Source organism: Artemia franciscana, chromosome 7 (genome assembly GCF_032884065.1).
Source record: "Artemia franciscana chromosome 7, ASM3288406v1, whole genome shotgun sequence".
NCBI classification, from domain to species: domain Eukaryota; kingdom Metazoa; phylum Arthropoda; class Branchiopoda; order Anostraca; family Artemiidae; genus Artemia; species Artemia franciscana.
In genome coordinates, this window is record NC_088869.1 from 12298333 (window position 1) to 12326045 (window position 27713).

A 27713-nucleotide genomic window follows, 5' to 3' on the forward strand; every position below is an offset into this window, starting at 1 on the left:
TTAACCCAATATACATTTTTTACCCATGTTTGGAGGGCTGGTGAACTATCTGAAAATCAAATATTTCTGATATTCATTTTCAATATCAACTGTTTGATTTTTTGTTTGAAAATCAGATTTTCTATCCATGTCTAGGATTTTTTCTTGAGGGAGAAAAGAGGGGGGAGGGTACAATTTTTTTTTTTTACAAAATTGGGGTGAAATTGGGCTGGGTTCAAACCCGTTGACCCCCACTCTGAAATGGTGTTACCCAACAGTATCACGTTTTCGTTATCAGGTAGTTTTACTGCTTTTTATATCCTTGACCGAGGCTCATTGGCAATATATATTTTTGACCGAGTGAGGAAAATTGTGAGTAAAAATATAACATTAAAATAAAAAAATCCAAAGTAATGAATTTTCATGTGTAAATGTGCATTAAGGCCCCGAAGAAGAAGGAGCTGTGATACTCGAAAAATCAAAATTCAATCCATTCGAGTATTTATATTTTTCCCTCTTTGCAATTCACTGTATCGTAAACTTGATACAAATTAGAATTTTATATTTTATAAACCAGTCTAAATTTCGGCTTTCGGTTTTTTTTTGCAATATTTTTATTTTACTCTTTATTTCCTAAGAAGATATGGTGTTGGTATTAAAGTCTTTGACATAAATAATGAAAAACCATTTATTGATATTCAAATCATTTATCAAGTCAAAACTATTAATTAAAAAAATTCAAAACAAATGAAGGCAGGACCACTTCAATTACTTATTCGACAAAGAGATCAACGCATATAAACTCCTCTAATACAAAGAAAATGACTTCCATTAATTACTGCTGCTTGCAATTATCTGGCATGTCCTCATCACCAAGCTTCCGAGTAGTTGACCTCGTGACCCTTCCTCTCACAGGGGGTTGAACTTTCCCTGGCTTTTCAGATTTGGGCTCAGGCAAACGACCAGCCGAAGAAGCCGAAGTTCCTGGAAACCAAATATTTGAAGTTCGACATTGTAAAATACTATATTGTTTTTTGTTTTGTTTTTCATTCTGAGTCTCCCAAAGATTCGGAATGAAACAAAAAAAGGGTTAAAGTTATACAATACAAACTTTGATGCTCTCAATACCCTGATATACTCTGTACGAGTTTAGTAACTGAGCTAAATAATTCATTCTTACCCTAAATACCCGATTATTACGAGTTTTCAGAATGAAACAAAGGTTGAAGATAAATGATACAACCTTCGATACTCTCAATACTCTCGATACCCTCAATACTTTGAAATACGGGTTTAGTCGCCGATTAAAATTATTCATTTATACCCTCAATATCATATTATCCCGAATTTCGGGAATGAAGCAAAAAAGATAGAGTTAAACGATGCAGCCTTTGATACTTTGAATACAGAATTTTTCTGAATTTTTGGAATAAAGCAAAAAAAAAGGTTAAAGATAAACTATACAGCCTTCAATACCCTCAACACTCCATTCCCCCGATTTTTTTGGAATGAAGCCAAAAAAAGGTTAAAGATAAATAAGACTAGCTCGTTAAATTATATTAGACTGCAAATTACTTGTTAAGTTACTACATTGAATTACTATGCTACCATATAAAATTTCAAAATAAGCGTATGATAAAAATACTGATTAATACCAAGCGTCTTGATTTTTCTTGGGTGTCAGGGATGAAGGTAACGTGATTGGCTAACGAAAGGAAAAATCTAAACTAAATATTGTGCCAGACAGAACCATCTATCCTCAAAGGGTTAAGGAAAAATGTTCCTATAATAACGACACGGCCATTATACTTTTGATGACATCAGACATTGGAGAAAATAATACATTCTCATTTGCACCACAGATCTACGCAAAGCCTCGGCCCTCTTGACACTAGTACCCTAATTATACTGGAATAAAGCTTTTTTAACAAGACTCCAATTAAAATGCCACATTCCTTTGGATTTCTTTTTTTTTTGCTTCCAAGTCTTTGCGGTATCATTTTGAATGCTGATTTTCTTCGTGCTTAATCATAGCTCAAATGACCGATTGATTCATTTTGTTTCTGTTCACGATTTCACGATAAGTTTGAATGACCCTGATTCAACAAAACTTCCATTTATTTCTCCAAATAAGTGAAACTGTATATCTATATAAAAACAAGAATCTATAGAATAAAGCAGTCTAAATAAAAGGACTTTCATCTCAAAATGAGCCTTTTATATATTTCTGTATGTAAATATAACTCTGAATCTATATAGATATTAAATTAAAAAAAAAAACAGTTTTTTTAAATGAAAGTAAGGAGCAACATTAAAACTTAAAACGAACAGAAATTACTCCGTATATGAAAGGGGCTTTTCCTCCTCAAAGCCTCGCTCTTTACGCTAAAGTTTGACTCTTTCTCTTAACTCTATTTTTAAAACAGTAAGAAACTTTAGCGTGAAGAGCGGTGTGTTGAGGAGGAAAAGCCCCTTTCATATACGGAGTAATTTCGGTTCGTTTCAAGTTTTAATGTTGTTCCTTACTTTCTTTTTAAAAAAACTTGTTTTTTTATTTAATTTCCTGACGTTTTTGAATTAATGCATGTTTTAATCTTGGCTCTCCGCACATAAATAATTTAAACGAAATTTGCATATTAATTAATTGCAATGAATCGGAAGATTTTGAGAAAAAAGGACCGAGGGAGGAGGCCTAGCTGCCTTCCAATTTTTTGATTACTTAAAAAAGCAACTAGAACTTTTAATTTTTTACAAACGTTTTCATTGGTAAAAAATATACGTAACTTACGAATTAACTTACGTAACGAACGTCTATATTCGTATGTTTTTATTGCGTATATGAGGGGGTTTTGACCCTCGTCGATACATCGCTCTTTCCACTAAAACTTAAATTTTGTCCCAATTCCTTAAGAATGACCTCTGAATCACAAAGGGCGTAGAATAAATAGTTGAAATTACTAAAAATGCTTCAGCGTAAAGAGTGAGCTAGAACGAGGAGGTAAACCCCTCATATGGGTAATAATTTTTGTTCGTTTTAAGTTTTAATCCTGCTCTTTACTTTCAGTAAAAAAAAAAACTTCTCATATTTATTTTTTTCATTGTTTTTTTTCAAATAATGCTAGAAAATCCTGCGCCCCCTTCACTTAAATTCTCTTCCTCCATGAGAAGCTTCTCTATAGAAATATCATCCCATGTAACCTCCCCCCCCCTCAACTCTCACACTAAACCAAAAAATCCCCCTGGAAACGTCCGTACACTTCCCAGTAACCATTACTCTATGTAAACACAGGTCAAAGTTTGTAATTTGCATTTCCTCCCACGGGGACTGCGGGGGAGTAAGACATAGTTATTAGGTTTTTCGACTATTGTGAATAAAATGGCCATCTCATAATTTTTATCCGGTGACTTTTGGGAAAAAATGAGCGTGGGAGGGGGCCTAGGTGCCCTCCAATTTTTCAGTCACTTAAAAAGGGCACTAGAACTTTTAATTTCCGTTAGAATGAGCCCTCTTGTGATATTCTAGGACCACTCAGTTGATACGATCACCCCTGGGAAAAAACAAACAAAAAAACAAACAAAAAAACAAAGAAACAGGCATCCGTGATATACCTCATACTTCAAAGAAATTGAATTAAAAGTAAAGGATTCCATTAGTGCATCTTTGTCGACTGTTTGCATTTGCTGAACGAAAAAAGTACAGTGCGTCCAGATCAAAGATCACCAAATAATATTCTACATCATATAAATAAAATGAAAACTCGTTATACAGCTAAATATACATAATATATATATATATATATATATATATATATATATATATATATATATATATATACATATATATATATAATCATGAACAGAAAACTGATCAAGTATCCATCATTAAATCTTATCTTAATAATAAAAAAAAACTTTGAAAATATAAGATATGCACTTTCCATTTATACAGAGCAGTATGCACCGGCAATAAATATTAGAAAACAATTTTCCAGCAAGATAAACTTTTAATAGAGTGAATATAAAATGTAAAACCTAAATATCTTATGCTAGAGGTTATAGACACACACCTCTTAGAATTAGCTACAATTAGGGCTGGTAGAACATAGATAGTGGTTACAAATCTAAAGGTTTCGAAAATGATTGTTGTTCAGTCTGCACCCTTCTCCTAGTCCTGTACCCCAATCCCTGTGGCCCTGGCAACATCTATGGTCTTTGTTTCTTTTTTAGAAGCACTAAAATCAAATAAGTGCTATAGACACACTCTTCCAGCTACAAACTATTAGTTCATTCCATTCTTCTAAGCCCCCCTCCCCGCCCCTGCATACTGGATACATTCAATCCTGGCCCCCCAGGCTGGAATAGTATAGTTTACAGATCTAAAGGTTTCAAAAGTGGTTGTTTTTTAGTCTGCAGTGTTTTCCCCCCCCCTCCCCTGAATCCTGGCTACATTGTAGTTTCATACAAACACTAAAATAAAATAAGTATTATCGACGCATTCTTTCAGCTTAAACTATTTATTCAGTCTGAACCCTTTTCAGCCTCCCCCCGGCCCCTAAACCTTGGCTACATTCAGTCCAGGCCCTCTGGGCTGGTAGAGCATAGTTTGCAAATATAAATGTTTCAAAAATGGCCCTCCCTCCGATCCTTGAATCCTGGCCATACTCATGGTCTTTAGCAGTTTAATACAAGCACATTAAATCAAATAAGAGCCATTTACGTATTCTTCCGGCTAAATTTAATTATCAGTCTGCATGCCTCTCACCCCCCCCCCCCCCTTAACCAGAATTCTGGCTACATTCATGGTTTATAGTAGTTTTATTCAAGCACTAAAATAAAATAAGTGTTATTTTCATATTCTTCCGGCTAAAATTAGTTGTCAGTCTGCACGCCTCTTATCCCCCCCCCTCCCACGATCTCAGAATTCTGGCTGCATTCATGGTTTTTAGTAGATTTATACAAGCACTAAAATCATATAAGTACTATTTACGTATTCTTCCGGTTGAAATTAGTTGTCAGTCTGCACGCTTCTCATTCCTCCCCCATCCGAGAATTCTGGCTACATTCATGGTTTATAGCAGTTTTATTCAAGCACTAAAATCAAATCAGTGCTATTGTCATATATTTCCGGCTAAAATTAGTTGCCAGTCGGCACCCTTCTCACCCCCCCCCCCCCCCGATCCGAGAATTCTGGCTACTTTCATGGTTTGTAGCAGTTTTTTCAAGCACTAAAATCAAATCAGTGCTATTTACGCATTCTTCCCCCTCTCAGCCCCCGAATACTGGATACCTTCAATTCTGGCCCTCGGGGCTGGCTGGCTACATTCATGGTTTATAGTAGTTTTATTCAAGCACTAGAATCAAATAAGTGTTATTTTCATATTCTTCCGGCTAAAATTAGTTGTCAGTCTGCACGCCTCTTATCCCCCCCTCCCATGATCTCAGAATTCTGGCTACATTCATGGTTTTTAGTAGTCTAATACAAGCGCTAAAATCAAATAAGTGCATTAGGAACTTACCAGGAACAGTTTCTAGTCTCATTGACGGAGGATTTTTCCTTGGCGAGTTGACTTTACCTAAGGGTATACGTGGTACTTCAGTCTCTGCAGTTTTACCTTCTACTGCACTATTATTTGGTGGTGCCGGCTTGCTAGGAACAATATCTTCTCCGATTTTTATTTTTTTAACGCTTTGCTCAGTTTTTACTATTGGCTTTTCCACAGCCTTTGTCTCTTCTATAGGAATTACTATTTTGGAGGTGGGTTGCATCTCAGCAACACTTTCTCTTCCTGATTCTTCTCTCGATTCCTCCTGTATGGCGTTAAGCTGTGGTTGGTGCAATGTCGTTAAGGATACGACTTTTTCTGGTTGACCAACTTCGATATAATATTTATTTCTAAAACGATAAGGTAAGTTTTGACGAAATACAGGAAATAGGTAATTAAAAGAGCTGGATTATACCAAAACTGGGTATTTAGGAAAGACACATGAAGGCAATCGAAGGAATGAAGTTGCCTGGCTAATTTCAATTTCTCGCTGATTTGACAACTGTTTCAGTTTCTTCGTTCAGTTGTGATTTCAGGGTGAGTTCTTTTTATTCACATTTATGAAAGTAAACCCCAACCAGGTTGAACCTTGTAAAGTTTTGATGTTAAGATTGTGGTAGGTTGATGATGATTTTTGCTATTAGCAGCCTATTACTGTTTCTGATTCACCTTTTTTGAACATTTTAAATGTTGTTTGATGATTCTTGACAAGTATTCTACAGGAAAAGTACCGCTTTCTATAAGTCCCATTTGATATTGCATTATATTTAAGACGGAAACGCGTTTTGGATATGAAAAGGGTGGAAATAATTTCGTACTAAATTCTGTCGATGATGATCGCACTAGGATAATTGTTATCCGGGTATAAATCCATTGTTGCCAAACAAATAAATCATTATTTTTCGTACCAGTATGCGAGTAAAAAATACTGGAGTAACTGATATAATTGTCATTAAATCTTTTTGTTGATTAAAATCATATTGCCGGGATACAGACTAGAATAAAATGAACACCTAAAAATATACAAGCAACGGATGAAACTTTTATCAATCAACAGTTCTAGTCAAAGTAACAAATTAAACTTAAAAAATCTGACAAAATTACCCGTATAACTCTCATACCAGTATAAATGCCATTGTTGCCAGAGACAAAAAATCATTATTTGGCAAACCAGAATACGGGTATAAATAATGGCGTAGCTAATATAATTCACATTAAATCTTTATTTTCATTAAAACTATAAATTCTAAACAGAAATGAATAAAATGAAAATTTAGAAATATATAAGCAACAGTTAAAACTTTTATCAATCAACGGTTTTGATCAAAATAATAAATTAAGCTTAGTAAAAGAGAGTATTTCTAGATGTAAAACTGAAATTTTTTGTTTATTTTATAGTTTATTATATCACTGCCTTGGTTAAAAGCTTTACCTTTAATTAATATATTTGTGTATTTGTTTAAACCTTTACATGTAAAGGCAGGGGGAGGGGGGCAAAAAGATAATTTAAATATAGATGTATTTATATTTATCCTCTACTGGACATGATACCCGAATAGGTCATACATATGATAACTATTAATAAATATTACTTTACTATAATGAAAAAAGAAATCACCAATGCAACGGGTGATTTACTCTCAGGTATAATGAAAAAAAAAAAAAATTAAAAATATAATTTCAAAATATAGACATGAATAAAATGAAAATTTTGAAATATATAAGCAACGGATAAAACTTTTATCAATCGACAGTTTTGATCAAAATAATAAATTAAGCTTGGTAAAAGATAGAGTATTTCTAGATGTAAAACTGAAAGTTTTTGTTTATTTTATAGTTTATTATAAACTATATTAACGGCAAATACGCAAATATATTAATAAAAGGTAAGGCTTTTAACCTTGTACTTTTAACCTGTTTTAACCTAATGTGTTTGTGCTGTTGCATTGGTGATTTCTCTTTTCATTATATATTACCGTACCACGATAAAGTGATAATTGCTATGACCAGAGGCAGTTATAGGCGAGGGACAGAGGGGGCACTTGCCCCGGGCGCAAATTTTATGGGTACAAAATTTCAAATAAACAATTTAATTATAACCATTTTGCAGTTTTATTTTATTTGCATTCAAATTAGCGCTAGATAAATTTTCGGTATTAGTATAACCTTATTCTGAAAAAGTATTTACTGCATTGCATTATACACGATTGACTTCCACAGCACATTGTAAATTATTTGAAAATATTTTACTCCCGTATTTATCAACAAAATGTGATGTTGGGGACCATTAGTTGAGTTTTAGAAGTGGTGCATGGGTTCAAAATGCACACGCAATACTTCTAGAGATATTGGAACACCAACATCACTTTTAAAAAAATATTTGTGTGCGGATTTGACATTTCAAAAGCGTTTGATAGTATGCATTATAACCACGCTTTTGAATTAAAATGGAATATTTGTGGGCATCAATTCATGGCTAATTGTAGAAAAAGCCAAGACAGATAGTCCAATTGAGTGAGAAGAAACCTGGCATCAACCCCCCCCCCCACCTTATTAGGAATAACCCATTTATAAGACAGTGTTTGACAGGTTGGTATGGTAACTCATCTGTAAGAATTTTTTAGGGAGGGTGACTTTCAAACCGAATTTCTTTACGTCGTAGAACTGACAAAGGTCAGTTCTTAGCCTCGTCATATTTAATAACGCAATTAGTAGAGCCGCACGGTACCTACCCCCAAATGTGATTGACGGTATCGACATTAGCCACTTGTCGTATGCTGATGATATTTTGTTATTTTTGGATAATTTAATATCGATGCAAAATGCATTCAATATATTACATTCACATCTATTGGAGATAAGATTAGAGATTAATCCCAACTAAAACAGAATTTCTAGTGGCAAACAATAATAGCGATTTCTAGCATCACTCAGTTAGGGACTGAGATCACTGAATACTTTTAATAATGATTCCATTAAACACCCTGGGTTGCCTTTTGGCCCAACAGCTAAAGCTACGCGGGAATTGGTATTATCGTCTGTATTGAGAAATCTAGGAAAACTTATGGCATGCCAGTCAGGGTGAAAGGTCATTCTGATAAACAAACACTAGCTATAATTTATATTTCAATGTGTGCACCTCATGTGCACCTCATCCATACTTGATATTTTTAAGTAAGAGTGATGAAAAGCGTATCCGCGAGTACTTTTTCCGGATGTAAATATATTTTTCAAATCCCACTATGGTTCAAAAATATGTATGTTATCCAAAAATTCGGAATATTCGATATTACTGCTAAAAAATGGATCCACAATGCGATCAATTTCTTAGACAATCTAGAGAAAATAGAATAAGTTTTTCCCTTAATGTTCTTTTCTAATGGATAAATATTTTTGTCGCCATAGCTTTAATAAAACTGAGCTATCTATGCGTTATGTATTATGAGTATTCATGCCTTATGTTTTGTGAGTGTTTTTAGTGTTATCCACTATTGACCTATCATATGGTATTTCTAATATATATTCATTAGTAACTATGAGAATTATGAGCAACATATTGTCGTCCTTTTCGTCAAAAGTGTAATTTTGTATTTTCAATGTTTCATTTATTTCCCATACTCCTCTGTGTATATCCATGTATGTATAGAGAGCATAAATCAATTACTATTATTATACATCAAGTCACAGGGGCTGCAAATGATGCAAATGAAATATTTACGTACATGAACTTGAAGCGAATGCCTATGCAAAATTACTAATAATATGAAGGAAAAAAGAGACTAGAATAGACTAAAAAAGACTAGAATGCTCTAATAGGAACTGCTAGCTATTTTAACTAATGTACTTATTAAAAAAAACTCTAAAGGATACTAGCTCAGCATATCTAATTTTTCTATATGGGTCTGAATTATTAATAGAAGAAATTTTTAAAATTATAAAAATAAGAGAATTTTAAATAGAGCAAAGAAGAAACATTCCACAAACTAAATAATAAATAATAGAAATATAAAATTATAAAAATAAAAGAATTTTAAATAGAGCAAAGAACAAACATCCCACAAACTAAATGATAAATAATAAAATATAAAATTATAAAAAAAGAGAATTTTAATAGAGCAAAGAAGAAACATTCCACAAACTATATAATAAAAATATGAAATTATAAAAAGAAAATTTTAATTAGAGCAAAGAAGAAACATCCCACAAACTAAATAATAAATAATAAAATTATAAAATTAAAAAAATAAGGGAATTTTAAATAGAGCAAAGAAGAAACATCCCACAAACCACCTAAGCCATGAAATAAATCACAAGGTCAATTCCCTTTGTATAAACAATTTTTTATACAACACTTGTACGAGCAGTACTCATGGACCAAACCATCTAGGAATGAATTAAGGGTGGACACGACGGTCCCGTCCCCACCAATCCTGAAATAACCATCCAAGCTGTAGGGGATATAGAAACTATGGCTTTGGTCACATCGCTTGTAAACAGGACTGCAATACCCATCTGGAGGTAAACGCACTTAGTATGGCACTCAAAGGCAGCGTCCGATGGCGGGAATATTTGAGCTGTCGAGGCTATAAATGTACTCGGAAGTCATTAAGACAGGTAAAGAGGAGTGGGTCTTTATTGTATGCGACGACAATAACTTTCTTGCAAATAAAACACAAGTTTTCTTGCACAGAAGGATCGAACTTGGACCTTTCTATCTCTTTTACAAGCAAAGCAATCTGTCCTTTCTGTCCCTCTTTTTCGACACCATTAGTCACCACTCTTTTTCCTTTAGAGAACATAAACTGAACCATATCACAAGCCGAAGAAGCAAGATAAAAAAAAGATTGGCCCTATATATTCACGAATTCACATTAAAAAATCTCCACTTTTCACGATTTGAGTGATATCCAAGAAATAGCCTATAATGGTAGAGTAAAAGTGCAACAATGCCTATGTCGTTCGCGTCAACACATAAAATTTCGTTACCCCTCTTCAAAGAGTCCAATGTGTGCATTACAGCTCTAGTATCTACCCCTTTATGAGTGTAACTCAAACGCTGTTCAAAGTCTGTTCAAAGTCTGATCCACTTCTGCTGAGCGTTAATGTTTTCATCCAGTCTTCAAAGCCTCCAGAGATGTAGACATTTAAAATTGATTGAAGCACATGGACTAAGCCGTCGAAATCGTCAAATAAAAGTTCAATCAGTTTGGCCTTCTGCTTGGCTATCTTTAACAATAAGATTATTCCCCATAAGGCTAGCATCAGTTATTGGGAAGTATAATCTATGGAAGTACTGTATTTCAGAGGTCATTTTGTTCAAATTACAAAAATTATGAAAAAAAACATTGACCTTATTCGTAAATTGGAGAAGGTATATCTATCTAAGATCACTCTTCCACTGAAGGTCACTCTTGTTTCTCAGGCTCTTTAAAAGAAAAACAAATTTTTTACTGTGCATCTTAGTTTCCCATGCAAAGATGCAAATTCGCTAGTTTAGCTTTCCAAGATTCTTTATAATTTCAAAAATAAAAAAGGGTGAAATTGGTATTTTTCTCGGGATAAGTTCGGGATGTCCAAACAATTGGACAGTTTCAGTCTGAGGTCACTTACGTTACAACCTAGTCCATTTCAATATTCTTTAGGTCAATTTAACATTCATATGATTCAGAAAAAATTCTAACGAGGCATCTATTTAATAGCCAATGATATCAGGGCTCCCCCTAATCTGCTTCGTTTCTACTTTTATTTCTCAGCTATAATTTTTTCCAGCATACTCATAGTTCAATACAAGTCAGTGATATACCGTGGTAAAAAAAAAAGCTGCGCAAGCTCCTCCTCCTCCCTCTCTGTCCAATATTTCGATCTTTACTCTATTACCATCAAGTTCAAGTTTCTTTTAAATCCCTCCTTAAGACCTTTCCCACCCTATTCCGGAACAACCTGCACTTAGTTTGGTACCATATAGATGTCTTCTTTTTTTTAATGTTTCTTTTAATTATTTTTTAATGTTTCTTTTAATTTATATATTCTAGCTTAAAATTTTATTATATTATTATTATATTTATTTTAGCTTAGTTTGACAAGTTTTCATCTTTTTGACTTTTTCATTTACTTTTTACAGTTAAATTTGTGACTTAAGAGTGATTATTCATTCTTATTTTTCTTTTTGTTATTTTTGTTTGCAATTTTGCCAGTTTTCATGTTTTTTTATGATACTTTCAACCCCAAAATCCGAATTCGGCCCTTCGCGGGCTTGTGAAAGTGATTTTTAAGATAAATATCTTATCTCCATAGAGCACAACCTGACCCTCCTAACATTTCTTTTAAAAAGAGTCCAAGACAGTAGGAGCACAATGCATTTGTTTTTTTGTTGTTGTTTTTTCCGATTTCAGACCGCCTTCCTCACAAGAACAGCCTTTTGACATTCATCCTTAAAGTTTGGTTGCTAAGAGTCATACTAATGGCTACATATTCAACTAATCCTCCGAGTAGGTGAGCGTTCAATTCAATCCTAGACTCTATCCAAACTGTGAACTATTATAAACATTTTATATTTATTTATTATTTATATTTACTTATTTATAAACTATTATAAACATTGAGTCGAGACGTGAATAGATGAAAGCGTAAATAAACAATTTTTCCATGGGAGGGCCATATTTTATTTTCACTTGGACTTAAAGCAAAGGGAAAAGCGAATCAGGGAAAGCTTTAGGAGGAGGGAAAAGAAAAATTACTATCAACACAATAAACAAAAAAGATGTAAGATTAAATTAGACCTAAATTGAATAAAATCAATTTAAAAATATAAAATACCTGTATTCAATGACTTTGCTCTTGTAATGTTCTGCGATTGAAGCATTCTTCATGACTTTACTCTCAAGCTCCTTCTTTTGCACTTTAAGAAGCTCTAGCTCTTTTTCCATTTTCTTCATACATCGCTCAAGTAGAATAACTTCAGTTTTCTATAAAAATAAAAAAAGTATAAATAAACAAAAGAATACAATTTCAATATATATATATATATATATATATATATATATATATATAATATATATATATATATATATATATATATATATATATATATATATATATATATGTATATATATATATATATATATATATATACAAGTCTATCTATCATCCGTCCATACGTCATTCCTAGGGAAGGGCTAAGGTAGATAGTCATAGAATTAAGGGATGTAAGATATAGTAAAAAAAAAAAAATACCAGTGGTTATAACCGTGTTTCGAAAGAACACTAAAGACAATTCCAAAACATTGATTTCAACTCATAGTACATCCTATCGCTTGTGACCATAGCATAAAATTTGACTAGTTTAGAGCAATGGTTTCTCACTTAATATTGGTCAGTCACTACATGACTGACTGAAAAAGAATTAAGGTGACAACATTTATTTCGACACCCCTGTCTGTCGTCCAGCAAAAAGGTAAAAGCCTCCTGATAAAAGCCTTTTTACTTCAGTTTAATTCTGTTTAAAAAAAAGCTTCACTAGCTATCCCTTCTTTGGAGAGAACATTACAGATAATCTCAAAAGATTAACTTCGACACAGAATGTGTCCCATCACTTCTAACTTAACTTCTTTGATTTTAAAAGATCAACAGATTTAGCTTAAAATTAGCTGTTATCAACAGTTACAGACTTAGCATTCGTCAATCATTGCACCCCTGGCTGAAAAGAATTAAGAAAGCAAAATAACACTTATAAACCCATTTATATACCAAACATCCTCCTTTCCTTTGAACACATGTGCTCCTTTGAGATATCTTTAGAAAATTGGGTTGTCTTGTACAAGACCTCAGGCTCGTAAAACCTTGTGCACGTCAGGTTAAGATCAAATCAGGTAAAAAAGGATAAAACACTTATCTTGACTTCTATAAAAAAGGGTAAAAGCTATTTCATATGGACCTACGCGTAAAACCAGTTTTTTATTACATATACCTCTTTTGTGATTGTTATTTTAAAATAAACATTATTATTTTATTTATTTTTATTTTATTTTATTATTTTATATATATTATTTTTTATATACTATTCTTTCCTTTTTATATATATAGATATACATATATATATATATATATATTATTTTTCATAGTATATTTTATTGTTATTATAACCAAAATTGTTATTTTAATAGTTTATTATTTTAAAATAAACTATTTGAGAAGCATGAGCTTTATAGACAAATAAGAAAGGACTCACCCCTATGGCGCCAAGACAATGTTTTACAGCTTTATATTCACTGAATGTGGCAAATTCAACTCTTTTTTCATTCTTCTTCAAGAAATCTTCTAAGGAATTGACTTGGGCCGTAAGATTAACAACCTTTGCATTTGCTTCCTCAAGCTGAAAAGAGATATATAGTAAATAAAAAGAAAAAGAAAGAAACAATGAACATATCAACAGAGATGGGGAGGAAGGAGATGGAAGAGAAAGCGGAAGGAGGGGGAGAGGAAAAGACAATTTGAAACAGCTGTCATGAAAACCACACTGATGCAACGAAATAATACATCAAATTAATAAAAGAAAATGGTAAATCAAAAATTTAATTCGTCTCAATCAGTAAATAACTTTGATGTGACAACAGGAATAAAGTTGCCCATTCATCAATAAGAAAAAACAGATTTAATTGGTAAAACGTATGCAATAAAGCGGTGCAGCAATTCACCTCGTTTTACCCTGGGTTTAGTCTGCATACTCTGAGATTCAGTAGCAGCCTCCAGTATCATCTTTTTACATTATTCAGAATCGCACAAGAGAAATTAAAATTTCCTTATTTTTTTTTATTTCCTTCACAATGTCGTTTGATCCAGGTTTCTATCTTAATAATTTCTAACCTTAAAAAAAAATGAAAACAAATTGTCAAACTCAAACCTGGATAAAATCGGATAGATTTTCTCATTACACCATAGGAAGATAACATTAGCTACTGAAATCTAGTACAAGCGAGGGAAACTTAGCGAAAACTCAGACCACTACTAGGGGTGTTAATTTAGAAAATTGTAGTGGGAGAAGGCAAAAGTGATCTTTTTACAATCTATGGAGGTTGGGCAGTTTCGTTGTTTTATCGATTTTTCTCTACGAAAATACCAAAAAAACGGTGGTTCTAAAAAAAAATCTATAAAAGAAGGAATCCCCTTACACCTTTCCTGCGCAAACGTTTGTCTTTATTTTTAATTTTTACTCGAAGATTTATGTTTTGTTATTTATAGGTTGTCACACACAGTCAGGAGCATTTGCCAAGTATTTGGGACAAGACAAATGAGGAGAAAACAGATCAGTTGTTATTTCCATGGCTTTGGACCTGGCTTGTACGAACCGATTCCAAGGCTTTGGACCTGGGTTGTAAGAATCGATTCCATAACTTTGGACCTGGCTTATAGGATTCATTTCCGTGGCTTTGGACCTGGCTTGTAGGAACCATTTCCATTGCTTGAGACCTGACTTGTAGGAATCATTTCATGGCTTTGGACCTGACTTGTAGGAACCATTTCCATTGCTTTGGACCTGGTTTGTAGGAACCATTTCCATTGCTTTGGACCTGACTTGTAGTAACCATTTTCATGGCTTTGCACCTGGCTTGTAGGAGCCATTTTCATGGCTTTCAGGAACCAACAGCCCTCATTGAAATTCTGTTTTAAGTAGCTGTACATAGTATTCATATTTATAACAAAAATTTCCATGGGAGATAACAAAAAAAAAAAAAACGACGAAAGAAAAGTCTGATTTTTAACTTTTAAGCAGAGGCGTAGTAGAGCCATAGAGCCATAGAGGCATAGGCATGGTAGAAGAACATTGCCAAGTGTCGAAAACCATACTGTGATAAAGATGGGCCCAGGATTGCAAAAAGTCTTTATTTGAACTGGAGGTCTCAGGGACTTCGTGCTGTCCGCTTCTAAAAAGGCTTAAGTAAGCGCTTCGTGTAGACTCGAGATCATGTAATAGGCCCTGTCCTGCACTGGTTCGGGGCCATTGCTTTTCCTAAAGCCATAATAATTTCAAATATTAACATAATATGAAGATTGCAGCCTGTTTACAAAAAAGCTATTTTTCAAAATCTAGGGGGGCATGCCCCCCCTTCTATATCACCGCAGTAAAGAGAAGAATGTTTAATTTGACAAGTCCTCCCTCACCGCTACACTTCAACTACTTGCAGCAGGACCAAGCGTTTTTCCTCCTCGATACCGGGTATCAGACATTCAGATGCATCGTGGGAATTTGTCTAAAAGTAAGCTCCCAGCAGTGTTTTCACTCGGCATGATCCAGAAAGAAGTAGGCAAGCCCAAAAAATAAGTAGATTGAAAGTAGAAACGGTTTCAAACATAAGTAGAAAATAAGGAGTTTATGCATAAATTATTTGAAGATTTGAATTTGAGGGCTAAGATAAATGACTTTAATTGGAAAACCAGCAGAGAAATAGAAAGGGATAAAATCAAATAAAATACTGGCTAGCTAAGCTAAATGTAATAAAACCAAAAAACATTTCAAACACTTTTGGGTATAGGGGTGGAATTCACTTCAAAATACTGCTTCATATTTCAAATCTAAAGAGAAAATGTCTGCTTTAGCATTCTGAAGCTGTCGCGTTAGATTTAATCCGCTCCAAACGCTTTTTAAGCGAATCGTCAACGACCATGTGGCTGTGGTCGCCTTTCCGTTTTAATCCACACTTCTTCTGAAGAGTGGTGCAAAGGGTTACGATGCCTAGCCGAATACACTGTTCAGTGTTTATCGATTTTAGGAACCTAGAGAGTCTTTCTACTACGACATTGAAAATTGCAAACAGAAAAGAAATTTGACTAGGGTGATTTCAAAACATTTTGAAGTTCTTCTGAAAAATGCCTAAGTCCAGTAAAAAAAAAGGTAAAGGATACGGCATTAGACTTTACATTCCGTACCGGCGGTGCTGATCTCCGTTTCTTGGCCCTTCAGCCAGGAAGTGCAATGGGGGGTTGGGGGCCAGCCATCCTGTGCTTTCGCACACCCTTCCTGTTTACCTTCCCCAGATTTCTCCAGGTACCCATTTAGAGCTGAGTCGATTCTGACTACGCTTACAGAGTCACACCACTGACCCCCGTCCCAAACTGAAGAATTGGGTACACTGGGATTCGAACCCGCGTCCTCTCAGACAAGGGATCCCGAATCCAGCGCACCAACCCATTCGGCCAGGACGGCTGTTTTTACACTTGCGACATATTTTCAGAAAAAACTGGGTCAACACTTTCACAGTCCACTTCATCTGAGGGGCAAACTAAAGCTAATTCTCGGCAATCCCTTTCAATGCTTGCTTTGTTTAACGAAGGAAGTTCAAAGGATGCGAAAAAAGATGCAGGGTTTTAACTTCTCCTGAAAGAGTGAAAGACGGATTGACAAGTTCAACAAAATTGTATATTTCACCTTCAAACGGGAAACTTTTCTGAATTTTTGCTATTGATTCTTTGAACAATTTTTTGGTCATACTCTTCACGTTTTCTTTAATTTCTGCGAATTAGGGATCAGACATCAAATCCAAAAGGCGGCTTTTGGTGTTCAAACCAAGATACACCTGGTCAAGTTTAAGGTAATTGTCTTCGTTGACCACGTCTACATCCTTGATATTTTTTTGGTTCCGAAGGTAGGAAGCAGCAAGGAAATTTATGCAGAATATCCTGAGTTCTTTATTTAACAACAAACATACAGATATTACTTCTTTTTCCGACTTGAAAAAATGGGCACCTCACTCTGGAAAAGCTTAGTGAATTCGTTGAAATTTCAAGATCGTATCTACAAGCTCCACCAGTACCCGCTTATAGGGATTCCTTAGCGTCGATAAAACCTGGTCGTTACCATGCGACTGGTCTTTGACTGCTAAATCCGTCCAGTAAAGTATCAAGGCGTCTCGTTGCTCCAACAGGCCTCTTAAAGTTTGTTGAAAAAAAAAACCGTCATGAAGGAGTAAGATTGGCAAACTTTTCAGAAACTTGGGTGAGCGTTTGAAATTGCTTGTAAGCATGTATTCGTTTGGCAGTGTGCCAAAAATTTGAAGATACAGTTCAACAAAGATCCTTGGGTCCTTTAGGCAGTTTTTGAAGACATATTTAGCACACAAATTGGAAAGATGGCATGACCGCTTCACTGTCACAACCAAAGGACACTTGGTTGTGATGAGCGTTGACAAACTATGGCAGCAGCCCATCATAGAGTTAGTTGTGTTTCCACAAAACCCGACCCAGTTCTGTAAGTCAACGCTTTCCTTATCCAGTGGATGCAAACATTGACTTAGTTTGTCAAGTATCCCGTCTGCAGTACTGTCTGGGAAAAAGAATATATCGAGCATATCAACTTTCATCTCTGAACCACCATCGGCAAAATTGACATAAATCGCCAGCTATCTATCAGCAGACATGTCCGTGGTTTCATCCACCACTATAGAAAAGCAGTACTGTTTTAACATGCCCACTAGGTCTTCCCTGAAAAGTGGCCAAAGTGCATGACGCACCATGTTTGTCACTTTTGTTTTCCCACAGCAAGTCTACTGAGTAGGCTTGGCCTTGGTAATGACTTTGCTAACTTCGTGAAATCGTCTCATAGGCTGCAAGGCAAATCAGTTTCCACAAGGAGGCATACAATTTTACTCTCAATCTCCAACAAACGATTTTCAACTGATTTGTGTTGGAAGTGAGATCTCACAGATAACATTCTTTGTGTTAAGATCTGGGCTTTCTCACTAGTTAGGTGTGCCGACGTTGTGGCATGCTTCCACAACGCTGCCTTACCCTGAGATCATCTTAAGTCTTTCTTGTAACAGATACAGTGTGCTTTCCCTCAGCTGAAGTTTAGCTTCTCCAAAAATATTGTCAAAACTAAGATAAGCCTGCATAATTTAAGCGTCGAGAGAAACAGGTCAGTTTTCTTCAGTACATCTTTACCTTTTTAATATGGCTAATTTTTAAGTTTTCTGTGTCATTTTTACTGGATTTGGGAAATTTGGCTCCAACTTTGCCACCCCTCAGATTTTGACGATATTATTTCACTGGTTGGGGTATGGATCTAGTGATCTACTAAGGATTTAGTTGCAAGCCATGGACTGCATGACCTCTATTCCCTTTTGAATCAAAATACTTCATAAGTTTGAAAATAAGTGCTTGCGCATCGCATTTACAAAGGTAGTGAATTATCTGAAAAATAGTCATGTACAAGGGACAAAACCATGACTGAAAAAAAATATCCAAGCAGGAATCAAACGCATGAAACTCTGATTTGAAGTCCAGGCCTCTACTAACAGAATAATAGCTCGTATCTTATTGAATCTATTGGTGTTAGTAGGACCATAATTATTTAGCTTATTAAGGGGCTTGGAGAATGGTCATACGGAAGGTGCTATCGCAAACCTCCAGTTAAAGGTTTTGGAACATGATTATTACAATGATATTGTTCAAATTTTTTTGTTAATTGCTTGAGTAACTTAACACAATACTGTACTTAAGAAAATAGTTGTGATTTTGATGCAAATGTTCTTAACACTTTTGATTCTCAGGGGTTTATTCTAACACTCATAAAAAATTCAATAGCGAATCAAGATCTTTTCATTAAAATCTTAAAAAAAATTAGGATTTTAGATGAATTTAGCTTTTGAATAAACAAATTACATATCACCGCAAAGGGACATGAGGCTTTAGAGATAAGTGGATAAGAAAAGATATAAAAAAGACTGAGAATCACTGCCCTGTATCTTTGCAAGAAAAAGTTCCACAATTCTAGGAATTAAAACATTCGAAAATCGCGAACAAACATAAAAATTAACTAAGTCAGCGTATGACAACGCCCAAATAAAAAATTAAATAAGTCAGCACATGACAAACGCCTAAGTTTCTCAAATACGTCCATTTTTAGACTTAAAATGCAACGAATACCTAGTCTTAAGAAGAAAATTATTATTTAAGGTTTTCTGGTGGTTCGGTGAGCAAAACCATCCAGGCTCACAAAGAACAGTTTATGATCTTAAATTTTTATAGCTTTAATTTTAATTCTTAAATTTACAAAATACTATTAGAATAGTATTTATAATTCGTTTGTTCTTTTCATTTTCTAGTAAGATGATAGTTTGATTTACTCTTTAAAATACACTAAAAGAAATTAAATAAAAAATAAAAGAATTTTAAATAAAAAGTAAAAGAAATTAAGCGAATAAACCAACTATTTTAACAAAACAAATTTAATTTGTAAAATAAGCTACCTAAACATCGAAGCTTAAACTTAGATGCTCTAAATTATCTTCGGGCTCATTTTTTTCAAAACGTAGAGATACAATTTGGAGATATAATAATCAAAATTTAATACAACACCAATATGAAATGCGAGTTAAAAGCTGAAATATAATAATTCTGAGGTTGAAGAAGCAGAAAGTAGTACCCAAAAAGTAATTTGTTTTTTCGTCAGATTTTGACAAATAAAGCTTCACTTTTAAAAATTTTTTGCTCCATTTTCTTAGTCCCAAAATTATTAGTAATGTAATTTTTTCACATTTTGCTCACACATATGCAAAATATTCTACCTCGAAATATGGAAAACAAAATAGTAACCAATTCGAAGTGATTTTCCCATGATAAATTTTTAATGTTCATGAAAATCAAAAGCTCCATAATACCAGTGGCAAAAGTTTTGACAGCAAATGGTGAAGTTTTTAAATGTCAAATGTCGTCAAATGCCAAAGCCATAATATCCTCTTATATATCAAGATCTACTTTTATTTTCATACCACAGTTTTTTTCAATATAGCCTGATTTTTTAGTAATTATGATTTTTGTATATAACAAAAAAATTTCTGACCTCTTTTTGAGATTCTTCCAATTTTTCCATTAGCTCCTCCTTAACATGATCAGTGTTCCTGGCTGTTTCCAGCTCCTGAAGTTTGAGCCGCAACTGATCAGTCTCTTTTAAAAGAACGTCTTTTTCAGAGCTAGATTCTTTGATCATGCGCCTTAAATTTTCCGTTTCTTTAATAGCACTATCTAACTTCTCTGACAAATGACTTGAGTGGTTGGTCAAGCGGGCATTTTCTTGGTGAGCCCACTCCACATCAAAGTTTGGCTGGGACACTGGTGCTCTTGATTCCAAGTCTTTTACAGCAGCTTTCAGACTCTGGAGCTCTGCAAGGAGCTCCTTATTCTCTTTTACTTGTTGTCCGTGTCGATTCTCTAATGAAATTAGTTTTTCTTGTAGGCCACTGAGCTTGTATTCAGCTTCAGCAAGTTGTGTACCTATCTCCATCTTCTCCTTCAATACCGTTTGGTGCTCGTTCATGATGCTAGTGTAACGTGCTTTAAAGTTGTCTAAATTTTTATTGAGGGTTGCAATTGAATTAGCGTCCTCGGCTTTTTCCAGTTTAAGCTCATTTACTTCCGATTTCAGCTTTTCAACTCCCTAAAAGTGTATATACAAAATCAATACATATTTAAAATTAAAGACAATGAAGCCATCAATTTTGAATTTACATGCTAGGCTTTTTCCAAGTTAAGCACATTTATCTGCGATTTCACCTTTTCAACTTTCTAAAAAATTATATACATTATACATAATAAACAAAAATTAAAGTAAATATCGATTTTGCATCTGCATAGTCGAATTTTTCCTGGTTAAGGTGATTTAATTCCGATCTAAGCTTTTCAATTCCTTGAAAGTTGACATACAAAATTAATAAAAGTTAAAGCAAGTATCAATTTTGAATCTGCATGCTCGGAATTTCCTGGTTAAGGTCATTTGATCCCGATTTAAGATTTTCAACTCCCTGAAAGTTTACACACAAAATTAATAAAAAAATTAAGGCCAATATCGATTTGCATCTGCATGCTCGGCTTTTTCCTGGTTAAGCACATTCAACTCCAATTTAAACTTTTCAACTCCCTGAAAGTTTACACATAAAATAAATAAAAAAATACCTGAAAGTTTATACACCAAATTAATAAAAATTAAAGCCAGTATCAATTTTGAATTTGCATGCCCGGCTTTTTCTTCGTTAAGCACATTTAATTCCGATTTAAGCTTTTCAACTTTCTAAAAACTTATGCACATAATTAACAAAAACTAGACCTAAGTTGCATTGGCAACGTTTGGTGTTACCGCAACCTTTGTTCGGTTTCGCCAAATAAAGTGCTGCGAGAGCAACGCTTTGATTTTGTTTCGTCGCTTCGATTAAACGCTGATGTTGTTAATCTGTAAGGATCTTAAAATAAATACTAGGTACACCAACTCGCAAAAGTTGCCAACTCCTCATTGCAACAAGCAAAAGTTGTAAACCCCTCGTCACTGATTAAATTTTAATTAAATATAATTAAACCCAATAGAATATAATACGAAAATTTATTAAAATAAAAGTCAATATCGATTTTGCATCTGCATGCTGAAATTTTTCCTAGTTTAACCAGCACCTTCAAGGAAAAGGTGAATCTTCTTAAGCTATTCGGTGTCGCGAGTTGTAGGCTTATTTTATGCTGCCTTTCAATTCTGTTTTTTTAATTTAACCTGCACCTTCAAAGTGCGGATTTGCATTGGATCTTCTTAAGTTGTTCGGAGTCACAATATTTGGGCCTATTTTTTGCTGCTTTTCAATTCTGCTTTTTAATTTAATCTCCACCTTCAAAAAAAAGCTGGATCTTCTTATGCTGTTCGGTGTCACAAGTTTTCACTTTTTTTGCTGCCTTTCACTCCGCCTTTCTTCTTTTTAATTCGGCACCCGCTTCTACCAAAAATTACACAACTGCATAAGCAGGTGTTTTTAAACAAAGATAAAATTCTGGATTTTTCATAATTTTACATCATATAAAGGGTTGTGTAAGTTTCCATTAATTCAAACAGGTTTCATTGTCGCTGTGATTAGTACTTCCGGAACCTTGGGAATTGTATTTTAACCTTAAAAGGGTTCTTTAATTATAACTAAATAGTCATGTGGCACAAGATAGTCACCGAAGTCACGTCCAATCGATCCATAATCCAGAAGCCTCATCCAACTGTATTCTATCACTTGGATTTGATAGCAGCAAAATTTCATAAATAGCATTGTTTTTCAAGGGGATATAAAGTTGCTCCAAGGCGATTTGAGGTCTACCTTGAGTGATCTAATTTATGCATTAGGATGTTTTTAGGGGAATTGTGTGGAAGCGCAGAAGGCAGTGACTTAATTTTGTTGGGTATTAGTATTCTTGTTTTGTGTATACGGCCACTGGCTTTGAACTACACATAACACAGGATTTATTTCTGAAATATTTTTATCATAAGCCCAGATGGGCCAAATTCAATTTTTAGTCAATAAACAAAAAAAAAGCACAAAAAAAGCACGACAATACAATAGGGCTAGTGAGGGTAAAAAAATTCAGAATGTCATATATGCATAGGTATACATGTATTGTCCTTAAGGATTCAATTACCTAGTGGTCAATTAAAGCAAACACTACCAGCAGTAGTTCCATGGAAGGGAAGACCATCAGCTATGAAGCTATCCTTAAAAAACAGGAACCCTCATCTTGCCCTAATTTTCCAGCGCTTGAATTTGACTACACACATTTTCAAACAAAATTTTATACATTGTACATTCGTCTGACTGTAAAATTGGTTGTGTTGGTTACTCTCGTCCAACTATCAATCTTAAGCTCTGGAAACGATTGCATGACTTTATACGACGAGTACCTGAAGTGAGAATTTCTTACGATCAGTCAGTAGGTATTCGATGCTCACAAGGGTGCACATTACTTTTTTTACTTCCTTTTTTATCCTGACGAGCAACAGGCTCTACTGCTAGTGGCTGCTAACAGCAAATAATGACAGCAATAGTCTCTTATAAGAAAGGGTGTGCCACTTGTTTTGAGGGTATTACTACTTTTCAAGGAAGCCTTACCTTGACCTGATTTTCCAGCTCTTGAATTTGACTGCAGGCAGAGTCCAGCTGAGCTTTATAAGCAGCACATTGCTCTTCTACTTTTGATTTAATCTCGAGTGCTAGATTAGCCTCCTTTAGAGCGCAAAGAGCAGATTCTCTCTGAGTCTGAAAAAAAAGATTTAATTGACAAAAAAATTCAAGATGTTCGAAAAAAGAACATTGGCAGATCTTAAAGCTTTAATAAGAGCAACTAAATTACCACCAACAAAACTAATTACTTATTTGGACAAAATAAATGTTTCAAAACGACATGACAAGAACTGCCTCTGATCGGCATGACCGTGTAAGGCGTTTAAAAAATCGAATCGTTTATTTATTTTTTTTTTATGTTACGACCTGCATTTAATGATGAAACGGTCACTGGTATTCAAACAGCATTCGGAATATAGAGCTTGGTTCGCCGGTTCTACAATGCAATGCAACACGCAGAAGACCCATTCGGAACTTATTTTTTATTCGTTTTTCATACCGGGGCAATCGATCTAATTCTCCACTAAAAAAAAGAAAAAGAAAAAAAAAATTCATACCTGGTTGGGAAAACATAGAAAATTATTGGCGAAGTAAGGGGCACCTTAGGGTGGTAGATGGCTATATTAAAATAATTATTGCAAAAAAATAGTACCTGAAAGTACACTTCCGAACTAACTCGGCCCCTTAAAGTTTCCCTCTTCAAAATGACCCAAATATAAGCAAAATCAAAAGCAGCTCAATTAGGTGGCTTCAGGAAAATACCCAATGCACAAAATCCGAGTTTCTCAAGATAGGTCATTTATACTAGGCAAGGTAGAACATGAATTTAGATTTAGGAGTTTGATAAGTTGTAATTCCCTGTTGGTCCCAAAGGGGAACTGATTTGTAGTTGTCATCAGTTTCTGTGTGTTTTTCTATATATGGTGTCTATAAATGCATGCGTCAACGTTAAGGATTGAATATCTATAAAAATCTGCGCAAAAGATTGTAATCCCGGTTCTATACCCTAAAATACAGCAATATTCATGAGTTTTTTCAGAGTATCTTAAAATATTCCAATTATTTACTTTTTTCTGATGCTTCCACGCATACTCCCCCGCTTCATAGTACACGTACAAACCTACCCCTTTATTGTGGTCCTTTTGGATCATTCAAAATCAATCAAACTTTGAAAATAAATAACAAGAAAGTCAAAGTTAGCAGCTTGTTTATCAATAATGAAGTCACTCATTTAACAGAACACTTAAATTTACATATCATAAAACATAAAACTGAAATACTGATGCTCTTAAATATATGCAAAAAAGACGGTAAATTAGCAAATTGTTAATTTACTTTACCATATGCAATCTTTCTTTTTTAGAAAATAGAATAACATCAGATAGAGCAAATGATCTGAAAGTGGGGATAAAATGAATGAATTTGAGAGGCTTCGAGAGTCAAGCGTATGAGAGTTGGTTGAAAATTATAGCTTTGTTTGAATAGGCAGCATCATTAGTATTGATAGTGGATACAGCAGATACAAAAAGTGGAAGTGGAAAAGTGGAAAAGTGGCAAGACGCATAGTGTTTCTTTTATAAATGAAAGAGAACCAGGATTAATATGTGATTACCCGAATTCAAACGAGGGGATACCTTCACTTAAATAGGTGGCATTGTCAGCAAGGATAGTGGATGCAGTGAAGATATAAAAGGTAAATACCGAAGGTAAAGGGTATCTTTTTAACAATTAGGAAAATGAGACGAAGAGGTACTTCGCCAAACTGGACAGGTAGAAACACTATTAAAAAGGTAGCTTTATTAGTGAGGATGAGCTTGTAGTTACATCAGGATCATGTGTTTTCCGCCCCATCTCATATCTGACATAAAAAAAAGTGAGTGACCAAGGCAAGGGGTGGTTTTTTGCAAATAAGGGAGAAATGAGGATGAATCGGTGCCTAGCTGAGTTGAACAAGTGGGTAGTTTCAATTAGCTAGGTAGCATTAATAGAAAAATTGGTGGATACAGTCACAATGTAGAGAGTAAACAGCAAAGGCAATATATTGTTATTCTGTAGTCGATTAAAGTTTGGAAGAATAAGAAGATACATCTTAGAGCTGAGACTAGGATATCACGAGACACGGAAGCAACGGTCACCAAGTATAAAAAATGGTGGATACAGTCACAATGTAGAAAGTAAACAGCAAAGGCAATATATTGTTATTCTGTAGTCGATTAAAGTTTGGAAGAATAAGAAGATACATCTTAGAGCTGAGACTGGGATATCACGAGACACGGAAGCAACGGTCACCAAGTATAAAAAATGGTGGATACAGTCACAATGTAGAAAGTAAACAGCAAAGGCAATATATTGTTATTCTGTAGTCGATTAAAGTTTGGAAGAATAAGAAGATACATCTTAGAGCTGAGACTAGGATATCACGAGACACGGAAGCAACGGTCACCAAGTATAAAAAATGGTGGATACAGTCACAATGTAGAAAGTAAACAGCAAAGGCAATATATTGTTATTATGTAGTCGATTAAAGTTTGGAAGAATAAGAAGATACATCTTAGAGCTGAGACTAGGATATCACGAGACACGGAAGCAACGGTCACCAAGTATAAAAAATGGTGGATACAGTCACAATGTAGAGAGTAAACAGCAAAGGCAATATATTGTTATTCTGTAGTCGATTAAAGTTTGGAAGAATAAGAAGATACATCTTAGAGCTGAGACTAGGATATCACGAGACACGGAAGCAACGGTCACCAAGTATAAAAAATGGTGGATACAGTCACAATGTAGAAAGTAAACAGCAAAGGCAATATATTGTTATTCTGTAGTCAATTAAAGTTTGGAAGAATAAGAAGATACATCTTAGAGCTGAGACTAGGATATCACGAGACACGGAAGCAACGGTCACCAAGTATAAAAAATGGTGGATACAGTCACAATGTAGAAAGTAAACAGCAAAGGCAATATATTGTTATTCTGTAGTCGATTAAAGTTTGGAAGAATAAGAAGATACATCTTAGAGCTGAGACTAGGATATCACGAGACACGGAAGCAACGGTCACCAAGTATAAAAAATGGTGGATACAGTCACAATGTAGAGAGTAAACAGCAAAGGCAATATATTGTTATTCTGTAGTCGATTAAAGTTTGGAAGAATAAGAAGATACATCTTAGAGCTGAGACTAGGATATCACGAGACACGGAAGCAACGGTCACCAAGTATAAAAAATGGTGGATACAGTCACAATGTAGAGAGTAAACAGCAAAGGCAATATATTGTTATTCTGTAGTCGATTAAAGTTTGGAAGAATAAGAAGATACATCTTAGAGCTGAGACTAGGATATCACGAGACACGGAAGCAACGGTCACCAAGTATAAAAAATGGTGGATACAGTCACAATGTAGAAAGTAAACAGCAAAGGCAATATATTGTTATTCTGTAGTCGATTAAAGTTTGGAAGAATAAGAAGATACATCTTAGAGCTGAGACTAGGATATCACGAGACACGGAAGCAACGGTCACCAAGTATGCATTGAGCTAAAGCTGCTTGTTACAACGATAATCTTTAAAACAGGTAGAAATTAATCGTTTAGTGATATATTATACCTTTGACTTAGTCTGGCAAGTAGACAGGAACGTAATCCCAGAAAGGAGGGCCCAAAATTACAAAAAGAGAAATAAACTAACATAATATTGCAATTAAATAGAAAGTATGAAAAAAATAATGATATATCTACATCAAACAGGATCCTGAGCCCACCTTGCAGTGCAGTTGCCTAGATGAAATTATCGAACATATCGAGACAAGAGATAAGAAAAAAACAAACCTCTAATGTAGCATATTCATTCTTGAGATGTTTCAATTCGTATTCAGTATTTGCCACCATTGTCATTTTCTCCTCTAATTCAGTAATCTTAAGAGCAGAGTCAGTTAACAGATCCTGAACTTGGTCAAACTCAGCCATTCTCAGTTTTAAGTCGGCAATATCTTTCCTTTGATTGCTTATGATTTCTTCAGCTGAATTTGACGATTGCCGGAAAGTGGTGACTCAGCTTCAAGGTTTGAGTGGGACAAGCGGAGTGCGTCATGCTCTTTTTGTAAATTTGCCAATTCTTTTTCTTTTTCTAAAAGCTGCTCTTTAACTTCGCGAACTGCATCATTTTGGCTGGCAAAAAGATCTTGACTGGATTTTAGTAGTTGAATTTCTTCTTTGGTGCTTGCTAGCAGGTCTTCCACTACTTCTTTTTCTTTTGTAACTTGAGCTAATTCATTTTCCTTTTTATTA

At 34.5% G+C, this 27713-nt stretch overlaps 1 protein-coding gene across 1 annotated transcript; it reads right to left on the bottom strand.

Annotated features, from left to right (window-relative positions):
- Positions 1–653: 653 nt before the first annotated feature.
- On the bottom strand, positions 654–27529 carry LOC136028855 (nucleoprotein TPR-like). The gene is made up of 7 exons (XM_065706790.1): positions 27255–27529; positions 23417–23563; positions 20356–20949; positions 13750–13893; positions 12339–12487; positions 5496–5872; positions 654–963 (listed from the first exon to the last, which is right to left on the bottom strand). The coding sequence occupies exons 1-7, from the start codon at positions 27390–27392 to the stop codon at positions 815–817; spliced, it is 1698 nt and encodes a 565-aa protein (XP_065562862.1). The 5' UTR covers positions 27393–27529; the 3' UTR covers positions 654–814.
- Positions 27530–27713: the final 184 nt, after the last annotated feature.